We start from the raw sequence: 21,111 nt of genomic DNA on the forward strand, positions 1-21,111 counted from the left end.
AATCATCATTATACATAATTAATATCATACTCACTATCACATGGTTTCACCCACAAATCAACCTTAATCATTCCTCAAGCATATATCACAACATACATATCTCTCATGCATCGTCATACCATCAAGGCATCAATAATCATAATCACATATATGACCACATAATATATCTCAACCAAAACCAAACATACCTCATCTATATAATTTCACCCAAAATTACCAAATTCCACACTTCAACTCCTCAAACCTTATTATTCAATAACCAACCCAATCATTCATATATTTATTATCTGAGATTCATCCAATCACTTGTGTCATCATACAATGCACACATCAACTTACCTTCCTTACCTCTTTCTGGCCTCCGGCCCAACATTCATGGCCTCCAGTCTAATTTCACAATTTAAATGCATAAACCACAAATCAATACTCATTACCCAATACATCAAATTCTCAATACACCAAGCATACAAGGCCACACAATTCTCAACCCAATCATTAATTCACATTACATACCAACTATGCATATTAGTACCAATCATTTACACAATCCAAACTTAATCCTAGGGGCATCTAGCCTAGAAATTCTCATCACACCACACGGTACTTAAATGAAACTTAAACCGTACCTCTTGTAGTCAAACCAATTGAGCCTCTTCTATGGAAGTCTCCATCAGCTCTTAGCTCCAAGCCTCACCAAAGCTCCACAAGCAACACCAACCCCCCAATTGTGCATCAAAATCACCAAATACACTAACATAACCAATTTCACATACATACGTTAATCTAGGGCTCATAAAAATGATAAATCACAAGGGTTTGAGCACTTCTTACCTCAGCCCATATGAAGTAGGGATAGAACCCGCTTAGAATTCATGTTGGAGTATCCCTAAATACCCAAAATCACAAGATTTCAACACTAACTACCCAAAAACGTGTAACAATGGGGAATTCAAAAATTGAGCAGAGATGAATGGAATACTCACTAAAAAACTTAGATAGAATTGTAGAGGATGAGAAGAGCGTCACGTGGCCGCAAACGGCTCGTCAATCGGAGCTCCGTAGCTCAAGTTATGGTAGTTTGAAGATCAAAGAGAGTTATGTTTCTTCTCTTCTCTTCTCTCTTCTCAATTTAGCGCCCCTCTTCTTATTTTTAGGGTAAAATGAGCTGAAATGCTCATAACTAATGTTTATATATATTGGGTCTTAGACTCACTTAGGCCCAGTTCACTTATTTTGTCTGATGGCCCAATTTTTGGGCCAAAACCCTTTTAGATTGCGCTCTAAATCGCACTTTAAATATTTCTACCTCCCATAATTATAATTCCTCATTTCTTAATCTTATTTACTCATAATCAATTTTTTCAACTGCAGTACCAGACAGATCTCAGCCGGTACTGCCGGTCAAAATTCCACTGCGCGCTTTTACGCAAAAAACTATGTTTTCCGACTTGAAAAAATTCACTGAATCTAAATATCATATTTAAATCATCAAATTCTAATTGCCAAATCTTTCAACCATATTCGCTCCTATTTAACTTATTATTTAATTAATTTCTATTAGACCGGATATTACATGGGGCAAGTCCAGGTAGAGCTACTAAGAAAGATGATACTATCAGAGAAAAAAGAAAGAGAAAAGAATTAGAGGGCAACATATTCAAGAAAATACACATTAATACTTAAACAACAATCAACAATATATTTAAGAAGAATTTGAGAGAGAGTATATTTAGAGATTAGTGCTTTTTTTTTTTTACAAAAATGGTATCCCTTTCAATGTATCAAGGAGCGAGAAATACACTAGAATGTTTGAGAAAGCTATAAGATATAGACACGGATTGAAGCCGCCATCCTACCATGAATTAAGGGTGTCTCTTTTGAAGAAATACGTGGAGCTTGTTCAACAATTACTAGAGGAACATAGAATATATTAGAAGCAAGTTGGTTGTACAATAATGATTGATGGTTGGATAGATAAGAAAAGATGGATCATCTTAAATTTTTTGGTTAATAGTCCTAAAAAGGGCTATTTTTAAATTTATTAATGGCTTTATATTATTAAGACAGCTAACAAAATTTTTAAAATGATAGATGATGTGATTGAAGAGATTGGTGAAGAAAATGTCATCCAAGTTATCACTAACAATACGGCTAAATAGAAAACTGCACAAAAATGCTAATAAAAAAGAGAAAAAAGTTGTTTTGGATGCCTTGCGCAGCACGTTGCATTGATTTAATGTTAGAAGAAAAAAAATAACATTTTACAAGGACACAATTTATAAAGGTAGAAAGATTACTACTTACATATATACTAGGACTGTTCTCATTGCACTACTACATATCCACACTAAGGGAAAACATTTAGTGAGGTTAGGTATGACCCATTTTGCAACTTCTTACCTTACTTTAGGATGCCTCAATGACAACAAAGATTCCTTAATAAGAATGTTCTTTTTTTTCTTATCAATAGACTTCTAGTAAGTTTACAAAGACAAAAGATGGAAAGATAATTGCAAGTGTGGTATTGGATAAGATGTTCTGGAAAGAGGTGGTGATTTGCTTGAGGGCTTCCTACCTTCTTCTTCGTGTGCTTCATATGGTAGATTCAAAAGAAAAGCCAGCAATGAAGTTTATTTATAAAGAAATGAAAAGTGCAAAGAAAAAAACATGATATGCATTTCAAGGAGTTAAGACAAGGTAAATTGCCTAACTTTTTTTTAATTTTATTAATACATGAATAATACTCTATTTTTTAACTAATTTATTAATTTTTTTATGTTTCAGTTATATGTCTATTAGGGATATTATTGACACAAGATGAGACAAAAAACTTCATACGCCTTTGCATGTTGTGGGCTATTATTTGAATTCTCAAATTCATTATAGCTCTTATTTTAAAGTTGCTTCTGAGCTTAAGGAGAAGTTTTATGCTTGTATGGAAAGAATAACAGAAAATCCAGATCTAATCACTAAGATGGATGTTCAACTTGAAGATTTTAATAATCGAAAAGAGTTTTTTGGTAGTAAAGTAGCTCAAAATGCAATTTCTACTAAAACTCCAGCTCAATGGTGGAATTTTTATGGAGATCAACATCCAGAGCTCCAATAATTTACAATTCGTGTCTTAAATTTGACATGTAGCTCATCCAGATGTGAACGCAATTGGAGCGCTTCTGAGATGGTTAGTAATTAAATATAATTTGCATTTACTTCTATAAATTTGGTTGATAATTCTTCAATTTCTATCTTATTATTTGACTAATATTTTTTATATACTTTTGAAAGATTCAGATAAAAATAAAAAACCGGTTGAAGACTAAAACCGTAAATAATATTGTGTTTGTGATGACGAACTCAAGATTGACAAAGAAAAAATAAACTAAAAAAAAGTCTTAGTTATGACTATAGTCTTTATGAGTTGGATTTTGATGAAAACTGGATTGTTGCTGATGAAGATGGAGAAGAAGAAGATTCAGATGATCTAATTTCATATCCTGAATTTGAATGATGGAGCAAGTGGTAATAAAGTTATTGGTGCCTCTAAGGATCCTTTGGTAATTCCTTATCTTGATGATGATGAGTTTGAAAAACTTCTCCAAGGACCTCCTCTGCCTACTCATGGTAATGAAGATGGTAATGCGAAAGCTTGTGAAACTCATGAAGATTTTATGATTGATGAAGAATATAATGACTATTAAATGACTTATTTAGACTTTAGTTAATTAGTTGTTCATTCTAGTAGTTTGGTTGGTTTATTTGCTACTTGAAATTATTTTAGTGTCGTATAAACTTGTGAGATGTGAATTTATGTTTTGAATTGTGAGTTGAGTTGTAAATTTATGTTATGGGTTGTGACTTTTGACTTATGATATATATTAGTTATAATCCTATGAGTAATTTGGTTTATTTGAGATTTATTTTATTATGTGTGAAATTAATTTTTGATATCAAATTTTCTATTTTTATATCTTACGAGTCACGTTTATGTTCTGTCTTACGATTCAATGAATTACGATTCTGAACTAGCTTAGCGAGTCAAGGTAAAAGCTACGAGTTTCACTAACTTGGCCACCAGGATTATATTTCATCTTGAATACTCGCTTGCACCCGATTGGCCTCTTGTTAGCTAGTAAATCAATAAAACTCCAAGTGCAATACTTTCAAGTGCCAATACTCCTTTTGAAGGACTTTCCTCCAACATTCGTGCATTACAGTCTCTTGATATGCTTTGGGTTCAGGATTAGAAGATATATACAATACAAAAGATTTGTGATTTTGTAAAAGAGCACTATAGTCTATTACCTCAAAGAGTGGATGCCTTTGTGTGGTTGGTACTTGAACTTTGGTGGACGCAGCCACTATCATGCAGTGGTAGTTCTACAAATAAGGAGGCATTGTCTCCCAGGTAGTTCTTCTTAGTGCTATATGTGTGTTTTATGTATTTTATGAATTTGCATGCTCTCTGAGTACTCTAATAATGTTTGAGTGTCATGTGCATCTTGTAATGTTATGAATGGTGCATTGTCTTATGTTTGTGTAAGAAGTTGTACTATGTGTAGGTGTTTGGTTATGAATAATATGTTGTGAATAAAAATTAAGTGTGAACATATTATAATTTGTGATGCCATAAGATTGTATGCTTGTGTGTATTGCATTTTGAGAATCAAAAGTGGCATCTTTTAGTTTGCATCCAAAATAAATTTTGTAAAATTGCATATTTTTTTGAAAGAAAGACTTTCATGTAAAAAATAATGTATTCTTTGGTTTCTGATTTAAATCCTAAGAAAATACACTTTCTAGTTTTATTATCTAGTTTTCTTCTATTAGCAGTTAAAGTAGTAAAATAAGCAAGACAACCATACACTTTTGAATTTTTTAAATAAGACATGCAGTTCATCAAATAGAATTTGAAATGGAGACTTTTCATACAATTTTCTGCTAGGGAACCAATTAATAAGATGTACAAGATGACTAACAACAAAGTGCCAAAAAATTTAAAAAGTTAGATTGAAATATGAGAGCTCTAACTATGTTGAGGATAGTTCAATGTTTCTTCTCCATAGCAAAATTATTGTGAAGTCTCAACATAGCTTGTCCGATGTTGTATACCTTTTGAACCAAAAAATATTTTTAGTCTAAATTCGGGTTCATTATCACGTATGCATTTAATTGTCTTATTTAATTGTGTTTGAATGAGATTAATAAAAATTTGTAACAATGTTGCTAGCTGTGAATTGAGTTCATAAAAAAATAACCATCTGAATTTACTTAGTTTGTCTCATCCCCTAGGATAAAGAAGTACTTATAACCATAACTAGAAAGAATAGTAATATGTCTCCATATATCTATATGTATGAAATCAAAATAACAATCTACTTTTATACCATATACAAGAAAACGTAATTTCGTTTGTCTTGAAAAATGATAAGAATCACATGGAGTAATGGTACTTTTACCAAATAACATTCAGACTTGTGAAGTAATTTATTATGCTTGAATCTTCCTTCTTCAATGAGTACAAATCTTCTTCCAATTCCATAATCTTAAAAGATATACCTTGATAGTAACGATGCCTTAAATCTTTTCAAATATCTACTACTTCATAAATAATACTTCTCGAAATTTCATTGCTCAAAGATTGAAGAATCCATGCCACCATGTAGGAATTGCACTTGTCTCAAGCTGAAAATTTTAGATCATTCACACTAGATTTCGGTAATGTACCATCACAAAGCCAAGTTTATTCTTGGACTTCAACATAATCATCATTGCTCGTGACCACTCATTATAGTTTTTAGCGTCTAATTTCAGAGAAAGTATTAGAATCAATGGACTTTCTCCAAAGTGAAGAAAGAACATACTTGAATAATCTGAAAGAGCGCTTACATTGTCATGACTAAGTTGTGATTCTCATTGAATGAGTAGATTGGGTAATCGAACATGAGTATGAATATCGGATCTTGAAGAATCATCATTCCTCAAAATTGAATCCGCTATGGAGTCACTAAAAAAATGAACAAACTAAGATCTTTTTTTTCCCACTCGTTGATTGGAGTCATCGTTTTTCATAAGCACAAAAACTAGAAACGATGCATTTTCATTAATCTTTATTATATGAGTTGTGCAAATGAAGAAAAAAATTCACCTTATTATAAAAAAAACTTTGAAGCTCAGAACACAATGAAAGATTGAAGATGAGAAGAGAGAGAACAAAAAGAAAAAAAGAATTAACAATTTAAAAAAAACGAGTGAAATAATAAAATTAATTAGTAAAATCTTATTATAATCATATATGCACATATTTTAACTAACTTATGCTAGTTAACATTAACTATTTTCTATTAGCATCTAACTATCTATATCAAACTATTTTTATTAAGTTAATCCTATATAGCTGACTATTGTAACAGTCACGTGTAGGGGTATCCACGGATCGGATTGGATCGGATATGGCAAAAAATTCGATCCGATCCGCACAATTCTCATCGAATCGGATCGAATACAATATCCGCATTTTTCAGTGTCGGATCCGATCCGATCCGATCCACACATTTGCGGATCGGATCGGATCGGATTGCGGATATATCCGCAAGATTAAACTCATTTTTTAATTATCTTTTTAAGTAAAAAGTTCAATAAAAGATGTTTCTTTCACACTTTTAAACCTATTTGTTCCTAAAATAAATTTAATCAATTTTTTCCTAAATAACAAAAGTAAAATAATACAATATATAAATAACATGTTTAACACTACTAACTAAATTACTAAAACATACAAACTAAGAGACAAGTAAATATAATAACAAAGATTCCAACAAACACTTCCAATAAGTGAAAACAAGTAAACAACAAGCACTAAAATACTAAAAGCCTCATTTAAAATAAAACAGCAACATAGTACCCAACTAAAATCTAAACAATCTGAATCTGCAAATGCTTATCAACTATCAGTAGAAACAAAACAACTTGATCCAATATTATTTAAAATAAAATAGCAACATAGTATTCTACTAAAATCTAAACAATCTGAATCTGCAAATGCTTATCAACTATCAGTAGAAACAAAACAACTTGATCCAAGATTATTTAAAATAAAACAGCAACATAGTACCCCACTAAAATCTAAATAATCTGAATCTGCAAATGCTTATCAACTATCAGCAGAAACAAAACAACTTGATCCAAGATTATTTAAAATAAAACAGCAACATAGTACTCCACTAAAATCTAAACAATCTGAATCTCCAAATGCTTATCAACTATCAGCAGAAACAAAACAACTTGATCCAAGATTATTTAAAATAAAACAGCAACATAGTACCTCACTAAAATCTAAACAATCTGAATCTGCAAATGCTTATCAACTATCAGCAGAAACAAAACAACTTGATCCAAGATTATTTAAAATAAAACAGCAACATAGTACTCCACTAAAATCTAAACAATTTGAATCTGTAAATGCTTATCAACTATCAGCAGAAACAAAATAACTTGATCCAAGATTATAAGACACTAAAATCTAAGATTGTTGAAAGAACATTGAGAATGAAGTTTCTTGCTACTTAAAATTAAACTTGAGCCATCCCTTCTTAAATCAGCAGGCAGCAGCCATCAGCAGCAAACATGAATAGTGTATTCCTATTAAAATAATACATATTAAAAAATTAGTAAAACATGTTAGAATAAATTGAACAAAAAATAGTCTAAGTTATTATACACTAATACAAGTACTTAGTTATAAACTTATAATACCTAAGATGGTTCAGAAGGATGTAATTGACTTTGAACTTTAGGATCTCCAGCACTAGTAACTCCAGAAAATTCTTTTCAATTAAACAACCAAATATGTCAAAGCCAATGGGATAAAATAAAGAATAAAGAAGAGCGAAAAATAAATGAACCAATTCATTATATACCTGAATCAACCGCAACATCTCCTTCATCAAGCTCAACCAAAATCTTAGCAGGTTTTAACCAATTTTGAGTACAAATTAATGCCTCTACAGTGGTGGGACTCAAAGCACTACGATAAGGGTCAAGGACACGACCTCCGGTGCTAAAAACTGACTCGGACGCCACAGTAGAAACAGGAATGGCTAATATATCTCTAGCCATGCAAGACAGAACTCGATACCTCAGAGTCTTTCCTCTCCACCACCTCAGTATGTCAAATCCACTAAAATCTTCCGCCACTTCATCTTCCAAATACCTATTCATCTCATTCTTCTTGAGCTCACTTAACTTTATCCTTTGTGTTTGTTTCCACTTGCTCATAGGGTCTTCAATCATAATGCTATCAATGTCACTCGTGTCTAAACTAGGATTTGGTGTAGTATCGGAAGAAAAACTAGTATCTTGAGTATCTTCAGGGGGGCGAGGATTCCATATGGTATATTGCTCAAACAATTTAGCAATAATATCCTTCAATTTTTTGAAGATCCTTGAAGACTTTTCACCTTCACCATACATCTCAGACAAAGTGAATTGAATATATTCCAACTTATAACGGGGATCAAGGAACACAACAACAAGCACTAGATAATTTAAAGATGGTTTATTGGCTTTGTCATTTGAAGTGAAAGAGAAAGAAGAGTAACGGTGATCAGAATCATCCCAATACTTATCAAACTTAGCTTTCATAGCTGATGCCATCTCACGCAACACCAAATCATCACTTACAATCCATTTATTCAAAGTGCATAATATCTTACACAATACATGAAAAAAAGTATTTGAGGTGACATTCAAAGAACTAGAGAATGAAAGAGTTGCATGATAGAAAATTTGCAAAAACCGCATGAAAATACGAGCTCTACTCCAATCTTCATCAGTAGGAGGCCCCCTCATCGTCAACATATCTCTCAAAATGAGCATCTTCTCTCGCAAGCCGAGCGAATTCCCTTTCAAACTTTTCAACCACTTCCAACATCATATAGGTAGAATTCCACTTAGTTGGCACATCAAGAATAATCATTTGACGACTAGTAATGTTTGCCTCAAGTGCGCACCTCCTAAAGGTTGCTAATCTAGATGGAGAGGACTTCACAAACTTACAGGAAGTTCTTATCCTAGAAATAGAAGAGCTTAAATCTTTTAAACCGTCGCAAACAATTAAGTTCAAAATATGGGCAGCACATCTCAGATGGACAAATTCCCCACCCAACATAGTACAACCATTCCATTCTCGCATAATTCTAACCAAAGTATTCACAGCAACAAAGTTGGCACTAGCGTTATCTACAGTTACAGTACAAAGCTTTCGAATACCCCAATCTTTCAGGCACTTCTTTAACGCTTTTCCTATGGTAGGACCAGTATGATCAGCAATCAAGTTAAAAGACAATATTTTCTTATTCAACATCCATCCATCATCAATGTAATGAGCAGTTATACACATATAGTTCATGTTTTGAACAGACGTCCAAGTGTCAGTGGTTAGGGAAATCATTTGATGGTTCAACTCTAAGAGGGATTTAAGTTTGGTCTTTTTCTCTACATACAATTGCATACAATCTCTAGCAACTGTCTGACGACTTGGGATTTTAAATTGAGGTTGCATCTCACCACAAAAGTCCCTAAATCCAGTATTTTCTACAAACTTAAATGGGAGTTCATCAATTATTATCATCTTACAAAGTGAAAGCCTACACCGCTCATGGTTAAAGTCTACTGCCTTCAATGTTGGTGGCTCATCTAAATTGGAATTTGTGAACACAAGGGTTTTTTGTTTTTTATCAACTTGATTATCTGGGTTCTTCGCACAAGTTCCAATGTGTTTTTTTAGATTAGAGGTGCCATCCCTACGACTATGACATTGTAACCATTTCAAGCAATGTTTACATTGAGCTTTAGTTTCTTTCGCATTTTTTTTAAAGTGATCCCAAACAATAGAAAGGGGCCTGCTAGCCTTTCGTTTACCTGGCTGGCCTGTCTATGTCTTTGTCCCAGCAGTAGGAGCATCACTTGAGGCTGGATTAGTCACTGATTCTCCTCCCCTTGCTGACTCAGAAGGTGTCGATGCAGCAACATTTGGTGGAGTAGGAATGCTGCCTACCTCAGATCCACTTGTATTGTTTGTAACTGCTTGCCTATCAGCCATTTCAAGCAACACAATCCTGCAAGAAACATCTCACATAATTACATAAATCATATAAACATAGAATAGAACACCAGCATCTCACATAATTCATATAAACAATAACATGAGCAGAATTCTTTAAAAAACACAATAACAGTAAGGGTAATTACAACAGGTTACTATTATGTATTGAAAATAAGTCAAAAAATCGAGTCCAAACACAGAATAGAGAAATAGAGCATTTCAATTCAGCAGGTTACTCATGAAAATTACCTGAAGACTAAAGTCCTGACTCCTGAACGCGGTGATGAGATTAGGGCCTAGGGGTGAGAGATTGGAGGCTTTCAACCAGAGAGGCAGAGAATCCAAGCAGCTACTGCTAGTGTTGCTCTGAACAGCCTGCTCAAGGATCTGAACATCGTCGTCAACGTTGAGGAGGAAGCCGACCAGCACAGGCAGGAACGACGGGGGTGAACGACAACCTGAACGGCATAATAGGTGAGACTCTCAGAGATTGGGAGTCACGGGGTGAACGGCGGGGTGAATGACAAAATAGGTGAGACCGTGAGAGTCTGAGAGATTGGGGGTCAGGGGTTGAACGGCGGGGTGAACGGCAGACGGGCAGAATAGGTGAATGGGTGAGAGTGAGATTGGGGTCTGGAGATTTGGGTTTTACTTTGTCTCAGGCTTTCAGCGCCGTGAAGGAAGGAAGCAAGGAACAAGGAAGGGAAGGGTCCGAAGGGAGTCACTAGTCAGGGACGAAAGGTGAATTGTGGTCTGTGTCTCTGTGAAGTGTGAAGTGCAAAATGAGATTAGGGTTAAGTTAGGTGGTGGCTGCAACACAAAGTAACTAACATATATATATATATATATATATATATATATATATATATATATATATATATATATATATATATATATATTTTAATTATTTTTTGCGGATCTCCGGATCTGCAGATCGGATCCGCGGATACAACACAGAAATCCGCAATCCGATCCTTAATAGGTGCGGATCGGATCCTATCCGATCCGATCAGTCTGCGGATCGGATCATATCCGCAATTATCGGATCGGATGCGGATAAATACCGCAGATCTACGGATATGATCCGATCTATGGACACCCCTAGTCACGTGATAATAATTTTATAGGCAAGGCAGATCTAATGTTTCTTCTGTAATATGTAAGTACTGTTTGGATAATTTTTTTAAATAAAAGTTTTCTTCTGTCAAAAAAAAATTATAGGCAAGGAAAAAATTAATAGTGGTTATGTTAGAGAATATAAAATTTATTTAATGAATAAATATATTGGTAATGAGACTAATATAAGGACAATAAATATATTAATAATAAATATGTTAATAAAAAATTGTATATATAAAAATTAATTATTATATCAGTTATTATATATTTATGTGTAAATATATATTTTAACGTATATTTATTTTAAATAGATGATCAATTTAATTTATATAATTGATTTTTAATATATATTTAGCATAGTTGGTTACTAATATTTAAATAATTACGTTGGTGTTAGTATCTTTTCAGATTTATTTAAATCTTATGAAAAATTTTAAAACAAAATAAAACATTTAAAAGGTTATAATTTATAAACAAAGATGAAACATCTCAAATAAAACTAAAGCAATAATAATTTACCAAAAGGAAGAAAAACCAAAATGAGAAGCAATTGAGTGAGAGCCCGTGTATACACGAGCCATGTACGACAATGACGCCTGTTAGCTCGTGGCCCAGGCACTCTTGGCAGACTCAATTCCTTGCTTCTCTGCGCCTTCATTCTTTGTCCTTTTGCTTCTGTATATTCCTAACGATGAAACATTAATGTAAAATAATTAAATAACACTCAGCTCGTACATGCCATTTTCAATGTGAATTTGTGAAAGATCCTCAAAACGGAAAAAATTATAAAGTAATAAAGTAATATATTAATTATTATTGAATTTATAATTTTTATATATAAATTTATTATTTTAATTTAATAGTGATTAAACTCTTATTTTTTATTTTACGAATTTTTATTTTATTTTAGAAGAACTTCATCTATTGTCAGTTCATTTTCGTATGTTTTAAATTTGTAAATAATAAAAGCTTGGCTAATATTTTAGTTTTGGTATGTTTTATCCAACTAATTATATATGGTTTAGCATCTGGTTGACTGGTTGTATTATAAATGAATGAATGATTGAATCTTAAATAAAAAAATAAGACCTGACATTTTTTTAAATTCATATGAAAAGTATATAGTCATTTTGTTTCATGAAAATATATCATTTTTGTGTGAAAAATTTATACGACTGTGTTATGTGTTAGTTTTTCATTATTAGTGTTTTTTGGTTTGAACTAAATTATTATACCCCTGAATTAGAAAAATATTACAAATATTCTATTAAATAAATTAAGTTTGTAATTGAAAATTAACCTGAATTTTTCATATATTTTTTTCCTGTTTTTCACTTACTTTGTTTATCATTTTTAATGAGGGTTTATTAGTGGAACAAATTAATATGCTTTGTTTATATTTTCTAAATAATCACTAATTAACAATCTAATAGAATTTTAAAAAAAAAATTATTTGACAAAAAAATTATATTTAACCATAATTAATTAATAGAAACAATAAACATATAATAAATATACTATAACAATGTTTCAAATGAAAACACAAGGGTTAATAATCAAAGTCGTTTATGAAAAATCGCTCTTTCTTCATATTAGTCCCATAATAATTAATTTTTTAGTTATATTCGTCCTTGAAAGATAAAATGTGATTTAAATTGGTCATTCCGTTAGTTAGATAATGACGTATCACGTTAAGTGCCATGTGACATGATGATGTGGTAGGTTAATGCCACGTGTCACAAGATGATTAGTTAACGTGCCAGTAATACCTAACACGTCACGTGTCACCTGACATATAAAAAAGTTATTTATAATCAAAATAGTCCCTAGACTATGTAAATCATTTTTATCCCTAAAATTTTAAAAACTAATCAAATTAGTCATTATATAATTTTTTTTTCATAATAATAAATTAGAAATACTTTTTAATAGTACTAATTTTAATATTATTTTTTAGATCTTAATAAACAAAATTCTTTTTACATAAAATGATAAAATTATTATAAAGTTATTTTGTCATGTGTATTTTAAAATTTTATATTTTTAAATTATAATTTTTTTATGGTGAATTTTTTTTATTTAAACAAGTTTATCAAATTATTGTCGATTATATATTTAAAAGTTTAATATTTTAAATTTCATTAAATAATATAGTAGTTATTTTAAAATTTAAATCTTTTAAATTTTTTAAAATTATAATTTTTATTATTATTTAATTTATATGGTAGAATTTAATAATTGAAAAGTTTATTTGTGTGATTACTTGTTGAATCTTAATATTTTAATATAGTATATTTAAAATAACTATTATATTTATTTAGTGATATCTAAAAGATTAAAATATTTAAAATAATTATTATATTTATTTAGTGAAATTCAAAATATTAAAATTAAGTATATAACTAGTTTTAATATTTTGGATTTCACTAAATAAATATAATAGTTATTTTAAATATTTTAATATTTTAGATCTCACTAAATAAATATAGTAATTATTTAAAAAAAATTATATTAAAATATTAAGATTCAACAAGTGTTTCCACAAATCGATTTTTCAATTATTGAGTTCTACTATTTAAATTAAATAATAATAAAAATTATAATTTAAAAAAATTAAATTTTAAAATAATTACTATATTATTTAGTGAGATTTAAAATATTAAATTTTTAAATATAGAATCAACAATAATTTGATAAACTCGTTTAAATAAAAAAATTTTACTATAAAAAAATTATAATTTAAAAATATAAAATTTTAAAATACAAATGACAAAATAATTTTATAATAATTTTATTATTTTTATTATTTTATGTAAAGAGAATTTTTTTATTAAGGTCTAAAAAGTAATAATTAGTACTATCAAAAAATATTTTAAATTGAATATTATGAAGAAAAAATATTTATATAAAGATTAATTTTATTAATTTTTAAAATTTTAGAAATGAAAATAACTTATATATGAATTTTTAAGGATTATTTTGATTTTTACATATCAGATGACACATGGTGTGTTAGGTGTCATTGACATATCAACTAATTATTTTGTGACATGTATCATTAACGTATCACGTCATCATGTCATGTGACACTTAACGTGATACGTCATATTCAACTAACGGAAAGACTAATAATTTGACTCATGTTTTATTTTTTAAAGATTAATATGACTAAAAAAATTATTTAAGGACTAGTTTAAAGAATGAGTAATATTTCACAGATAAATTTAACTATTAATCTAAAAATATAAATATAATTGAGTTGAATTGGTTCAATTTAAATAAAAAATACCTAAACTAATTAAAATATAATCAGATTGGTTTAAACTAGATTCAGTATATTTTTTATTTAGATTCGAATTAATCTAGTTCGACTAAAAATCAGCTAGAATTTGTTCTAGTATTCAGATACCTTATTAAAATAAAAAAAGTAAATAATAAAAAATTATAGAAAAGTGATGAAAAATGCTATAAATACTTAAAAAAAATAACGATTAAAACTACAAATTGTCATCACAAATCAACATTATAATATATTAATATCACAATCAACATTATAAATTATATTTTTTAATTAAATATATAGTATAAAATTAGATACTCAAATTAGATCAATTTTTGTAAGACTAAATTTGATATCTAGTCCAATAAGAACGGATCCAATTATACTGATTACTCATTAATTATTAAAAACAATTAAATTAAATCGATTCAATTTTAATAGAATAATCAAATTACAAAACATAATATGTATACTAAAAGATAATCATTATATATAAATATATATTATTTAATTTATTTTTAATATATATTTTATATTTTAATTTATATATTTTATATAAATAATTAATTTAATTACTAATTTTTAATGTATACATATGAATAGATAAAACGGTTGATAGAATGATCTAAATCCACTTACTCCCCTGCGTATAATATCCTATACAAATATGTTTTGGTTTCATAATAAATAATTAAATATCCTATAATAATATCCATGTTTATTCTTTTCCCACCATTTTATTCCTTCCCCACCATGCAGATAACGATGACATGGATGAAAAATAAGTCGAATCATTTCCCTGAAGCTGACGTGTAGCTAAACTTACATGTTGCGCCCACACACGCGTGTGTGCTCTGCACTCATACCACCCCTCAGCCGTACAACTCAACACGAGCATGGCATATCAGTATCAAAGCATAGCAAAGCTAAGAAACAAGTCACATTAACAAACACCACTTTCTCCTCATGTGATTACAACTACGACTACAAGATACCCAAACCATTAAATATAATTTATATTTTTTCATATCTTAAATATACAATTAAACACACAAGTTGTGCAAATAGTCCAGATCTTTATCCTTAAAGCCGTTGTTAAATAAATTAATCTTTCAATTTCGGGAATAAAAGTACTCACTTTTATCCTAAAATAAATAAAGCTGTGTTGAAACAAGAAAGACAGGAAGATTTGCATTTTAATGAGGCTTGTTAATATGTGCTTTCAAAGTAAATTTTAAGAATATCGTAAAAAATCATTTATTAAAAGTTACTAGAAAATAAATTATTCTATATTTTTAATACATTGAATATATCAAATATTTTAAAAAAATTTATTATTGTGTTTTTAAAATATGTCTTTAGAAGTTAAAACACAAGATAATTAAATTCTTAATTTTATTTATTGAAAATGTTAATTAAAGAAAAGAACCCTAAAATCTCTACATTGGAGTGGTAAATAATAATACAATAATATAACCTCTCTTCAATTTGGTTTTTTAAAATTCCAATCCCCAACTGCCAACTCTGTAGATAATTTCTTTTTCCCCAAAATTCAGCTAATTAGTCATTTCTACTAAATTAACTCATTTTAGTTTAGATTTAAGTTTCTTTCAAGCGGATCATGATAAATGAATGAAATTCAAAAGGCAGAAAAGCATAAAAGGGGACAGTGACCCTTCACAATACCCATTAGAACTCTCACACATAATAACCCTCCATCAATCAAACATTATTCAATTCGATAGCCATAGCCATAACCATGCCTCCAACTCCACAAGAACACGAGCAACCCCTCTTACTGGACTCACCGCAACAAGCCGATGAGTTAGAAGAAACAGCCTACGATTCTTCCGAGAAGATCGTGGTAGTTGGAATCGACGAGTCAGAGTACGAGTCCGGGAACTGGGCCCGGGCCCCACCGTTCTCATGGAGGAAGCTATGGCTATTCACGGGCCCGGGCTTTCTCATGAGCATAGCGTTCTTGGACCCAGGGAACCTGGAAGGAGACCTGCAGGCCGGTGCCATTGCGGGGTACTCGCTGCTGTGGCTGCTCATGTGGGCCACAGCCATGGGCCTGCTGATCCAGCTGCTGTCGGCCCGGCTCGGCGTGGCAACGGGCAGGCACCTGGCGGAGCTTTGTCGGGAGGAGTACCCGACGTGGGCTCGGAACGTGCTGTGGGTTATGGCTGAGGTGGCACTTATTGGTTCTGATATTCAGGAGGTTATTGGTAGTGCTATTGCTATAAGGATCCTTAGTAATGGCTTTGTGCCTCTTTGGGCTGGAGTCACCATAACTGCTCTTGATTGGTAAATTTTATATTTCCTTTTTTGGCCTGCTTTTTTTTTTTGTGGTAAGTTTAGCATAATTTCGTTAGATTTTAGATTTACATTATTTGTGCCAAACTGTATGTTTCAAATTGTAGTCTAGTTTATCAAGTTTTATCCTTAGGTGTTTATTGGTTTCTTCGGTTTACAAAAATGCTATTTGCCCTCATTTTTAGGGTGTATTTTGTATTTCAACATGTATTCTACGCTGACAACTGATTTGATAGCTGATTTTTTTTTTTTTTTTTTTAACATCTAGTATGATTTTTATATGTCAATGTTGGTGTTTCTGGCATTGTTACTGTTGCTATACATTGATCCGAGGAGCTACGAAAAGGGCACACCAAAAAGTGACAGTAATAGATTGGAACTTCTAGGAGTAACATTTTGCAAGATATGTTCAAAATTGTTGCTTTTATGAAGGTATCGGTGATTTTGATGGTCTCATTTGAGATTAGAGGGAGAGAAAGAAAAGAAATATGTTTCCGGACGAATCTTCAGTGGAATGGAATCGTTGAGTTTTTTTTTTTTAAATTAAAATGTTGGAACCTGGATGGAAGTTACTAAAATAAGCATTTTTGTTTGTTAAATCATGTCTTTGTATTTTGTAGTATTCCCAAGTCAAACATTGAGACATATGGTTGTTTTGTTTTGTTTTGTTTTGTTTGTTATAGTTTTGTTTTTCTTCTTCTGGAGAATTATGGTGTGCGGAAACTGGAAGCTGTTTTTGCTGTTCTCATTGCGATAATGGCGGTTGCCTTTGCATGGATGTTTGGTGAAACAAAGCCCAGTGGCAAGGAATTGCTTCTTGGTAAGTAGTTGATTTCATTCATTTGAACTTATCCAAAGTTTACTTTAAGTAAATTTTCCAAATTGCTTTGCTAGAAAGTAAATCGTTATGTGTTATGTTGCTTTAGAGCTGATACAGCGCATGCTTTACCCTTTGTAGGTATTTTGATTCCGAAGCTTAGCTCTAGAACTATACAGCAGGCTGTTGGAGTTGTGGGCTGCATTATTATGCCTCATAATGTGTTCTTGCACTCTGCGCTTGTTCAATCAAGGAGGGTTGATCATCGGAATAAAGGCCGAGTTCAAGAAGCTCTTAATTATTACTCAATAGAGTCCACCATGGCCCTTATAGTCTCCTTTGTTATTAATATATTTGTCACAACCGTTTTTGCTAAGGGGTTCTATGGTACCGAACTAGCAAACAACATTGGTCTTGTAAATGCAGGACAGTATCTTCAGGAGCAGTATGGGGGTGGATTATTTCCAATACTGTATATATGGGGTATTGGGTTATTAGCAGCAGGACAAAGTAGCACTCTTACGGGTACCTATGCAGGTCAATTTATCATGGGGGGTTTCCTAAATTTAAGGTTGAAAAAATGGATGAGAGCACTAATTACACGAAGTTTTGCAATTATTCCAACTATGATAGTTGCTCTTATTTTCGACACCTCTGAGCAATCGTTAGATGTTCTGAATGAGTGGCTTAATGTTCTTCAGTCAGTTCAAATCCCCTTTGCACTTATTCCCTTGCTTTGTTTGGTGTCAAAGGAGCAGATAATGGGAAGTTTCAGAATTGGCCCCGTCCTCCAGGTATATATGATCCTCTCATCTCCACTTTGATCACATTAGTCATTACTAGATACATATTATCAATATATTTTTACATTTGAAGTACTTTGTGATGCCAAAAATTTCATTTTGTACGAAATTTCTGTTATATATAGTCACGGGTTCAAGCCGTGAAAACAGCCACTGATGTAATATCATGTTAGGCAGCATATACATTACACCCTTTGGTTGCAGCTCTTTCCATGACCTTGCGTTAACATGGGATGCTTGTGCTTAGGACTACCTGTTATATATATATATTCTATTGATCCATTAAATTAAACCTTAGTTGAATTAGGATGGACTGATGGAGGTAATTCAGAAGTGGCTACTTGGTTTTTTCTGTCCTGCAGTTTAGGCAGCTGACAAGTTAGAACTGATGTGAATCCTTAGTCTCCTTTACAATAAAGAATTTAGAGTCTGCTTCTGATGAAACTGACGGAAGCACAATTTTACTATCCTGTCTTGAGAAATTAAAGGAGGTGTTGTGTGTCTAGAGAACCAGTTTCACTACTCTAAAATGCCAAAGTCAATATTATTTATACTTGTTATTTATTTATTTATTTATTTTCATCATGGTGTGTTCAATATCTTATATTATGCAATTCAGTTTATTGGATAATCCCGCAGTTGGAAATTGCATGAAATTCCATAATTGGCATGAGTCATATGCCAAACATCTAGAATGTTGTTGTTTGTGTTATCTTGTAGATGAAATTGTACTTTTATCCTCACTTAATTGAAGTTTGTGTCAGTTGCCTGAATATCTATCCTATTATTATACAAGAAGCCCAAAAACATTCTTAGCAGTCAATGCACTCACATGCATGGTCTGTTTATACTTCATACATGCTTTACTTGCAAGCTTAATTGTTGATTATAATTTAATTACAAGTTTGTAATGTCATCTGTGAAGCTAGAGAAGGTGCATTATGTTGATTATAGGTTTCCACCATTGATCAGCGAGGTGCATTCTGTCATGACTCCTACAAAAGTATTTAATCACTGGTGGAAATCTATTCTCGTCATAGAAGTGAATTTTTTCAATTTAGAGGATCTGTTTACTCTGAACTTCAATCGAATGTGGTTTCTGTACTAACTGTGAATTCTTCCCAATACTCTGCTCAATTTTTTGTTTTTGTTAGATTAAAGTGCTGATTGCTGAGTGGCTTCCTATGTGTTTGCAGATTATTTCATGGCTCGTGACTGTTCTGGTGATAGTGATTAACGGCTACCTTCTGCTGGAATTCTTCTCGCACGAAGTGAATGGCGCAATAGTCGGCACTGTAGTGTGCGTGCTAACAGCTGCATATGTTGCATTCATAGTATACCTTATTTCACGGGCCGTTACGTATTCACCTTGGCAAAGTGTGACACAGCGAAAGTCAAATACTAACTCAGAGTTGGAGTAATTAGCTCGTAAAGAAGTCAATGCAAAGTGGTGGAAGCATATTGTTGTTTTTGCCTGTAAATTATTCAGTCTGTAGGTTGTAGCGGAAGTATTGTTTTTCTATCAAAATTTAGTTTCTGAAATGAAATGCCTTTGAAATCACTGATATTAATGTGGTTGAGACTTGAGAGAATTGAGCGCTGTAGTGTTTAAAGACCTGCAGTGTTCTCTAATTAATGGAAAATCAATGTTCTGAAAACCGGTTCGAACCGGTCGGTTGAACCGGACGGTCGAACCGTAAATCAGACGCTAAAGCGGTTCGGTCAACAAAGAAAACCGCAGAATTTGATAACCGGCATTGAACTGACGAACCGGCCGGTTATCGGTCGGTCGAACCGAACCGGGACCTGGCCGGTTTTTTAACCTGACAGCAAAACGCCGTCGTTTTGCAATGTGGGAAGCCCTAATTCCCTTTTCTCCTTCGTCAGTTTCGTCTTCGTGCTTCACTCCAGCCTCAGCGTCCCACACCCACACACCCACTCCCACAGAACAACACCCACGAGGCCACCAGGCCACGACCCACCACGACCCACTGTGAGAGACAGAACGCCTGAAGCCCTCAACGCACTCACCTCCGACGCGCCTTCAGCAGCGTCGCGACCTCGGCAGCTTCGCGGCCTCAGCAGCGTCGCGCCCTCAGCCTCCGTCGCGCCTTCAGCAGCGTCAGCACGGTCAGCGCCCTCAGCCACTTCGCCGTCAGCGTCTGCCTCTGAGAGAAAGCAATAGAGAAGCGTCAGCAGCGTTGAAGAACTGAAGTCCTCATTTCCAGGTAATTTTTATTTTTTAATTTAGTTATGATTTATGAACATGATTTTGTGATGAAATCTGATACTCTGTGAACTCTGTGAACAAAGAATTTTGATGAAATTCTGAGTCTCTGAAACTGTTATGAACTGATATAGTGATATCAACTCTGTGAACTGACTGAACTCTGATGAAGTCATGAAACTGTGATGAAATATGATTATGAACTGATTCTGTGATGAAATATGAATTGATTTTGTGAATTGATTTTGTGAATTCTGATTTTGTGAAATCTGATTGTGTGAACTCTGATTTTGTGACATGATTTTGTCATTGTGAACTCTGGTTTTGACGTTTTGTATACTCTGATTTTGAGAGATGATTTTGTGAATTGAATTATGAATTTTTTGAACCTGAGATGTTGTTTGTATACTCTGATTTTGGAATTTGGATGTTGTTTGTTCAATGTTC

General features: G+C 32.2%; 1 protein-coding gene across 1 annotated transcript; it reads left to right on the forward strand.

The window, feature by feature from the left end:
* The first annotated feature begins 15,521 nt into the window (after nucleotides 1–15,521).
* LOC112799830 (metal transporter Nramp3.2) lies at nucleotides 15,522–19,998 on the forward strand. The gene is made up of 4 exons (XM_025841843.3): nucleotides 15,522–16,808; nucleotides 17,501–17,637; nucleotides 17,776–18,428; nucleotides 19,634–19,998. Exons 1-4 carry the CDS (start codon nucleotides 16,261–16,263, stop codon nucleotides 19,856–19,858), a joined length of 1,563 nt encoding a protein of 520 aa, XP_025697628.1. The 5' UTR covers nucleotides 15,522–16,260; the 3' UTR covers nucleotides 19,859–19,998.
* Nucleotides 19,999–21,111: the final 1,113 nt, after the last annotated feature.

This window comes from Arachis hypogaea, chromosome 1 (assembly GCF_003086295.3).
Source record: "Arachis hypogaea cultivar Tifrunner chromosome 1, arahy.Tifrunner.gnm2.J5K5, whole genome shotgun sequence".
Taxonomy (NCBI): Eukaryota; Viridiplantae; Streptophyta; class Magnoliopsida; order Fabales; family Fabaceae; genus Arachis; species Arachis hypogaea.

Bases quoted from the DNA above. Each gene is read 5' to 3' on its own strand.
- LOC112799830 (XM_025841843.3), top strand. From the start codon at position 16,261: ATGCCTCCAACTCCACAAGAACACGAGCAACCCCTCTTACTGGACTCA. The intron at 16,809-17,500 runs GTAAATTTTATA...TGTTTGTTATAG, and splicing joins ACCATAACTGCTCTTGATTG to TTTTGTTTTTCTTCTTCTGG. The intron at 17,638-17,775 runs GTAAGTAGTTGA...TACCCTTTGTAG, and splicing joins TGGCAAGGAATTGCTTCTTG to GTATTTTGATTCCGAAGCTT.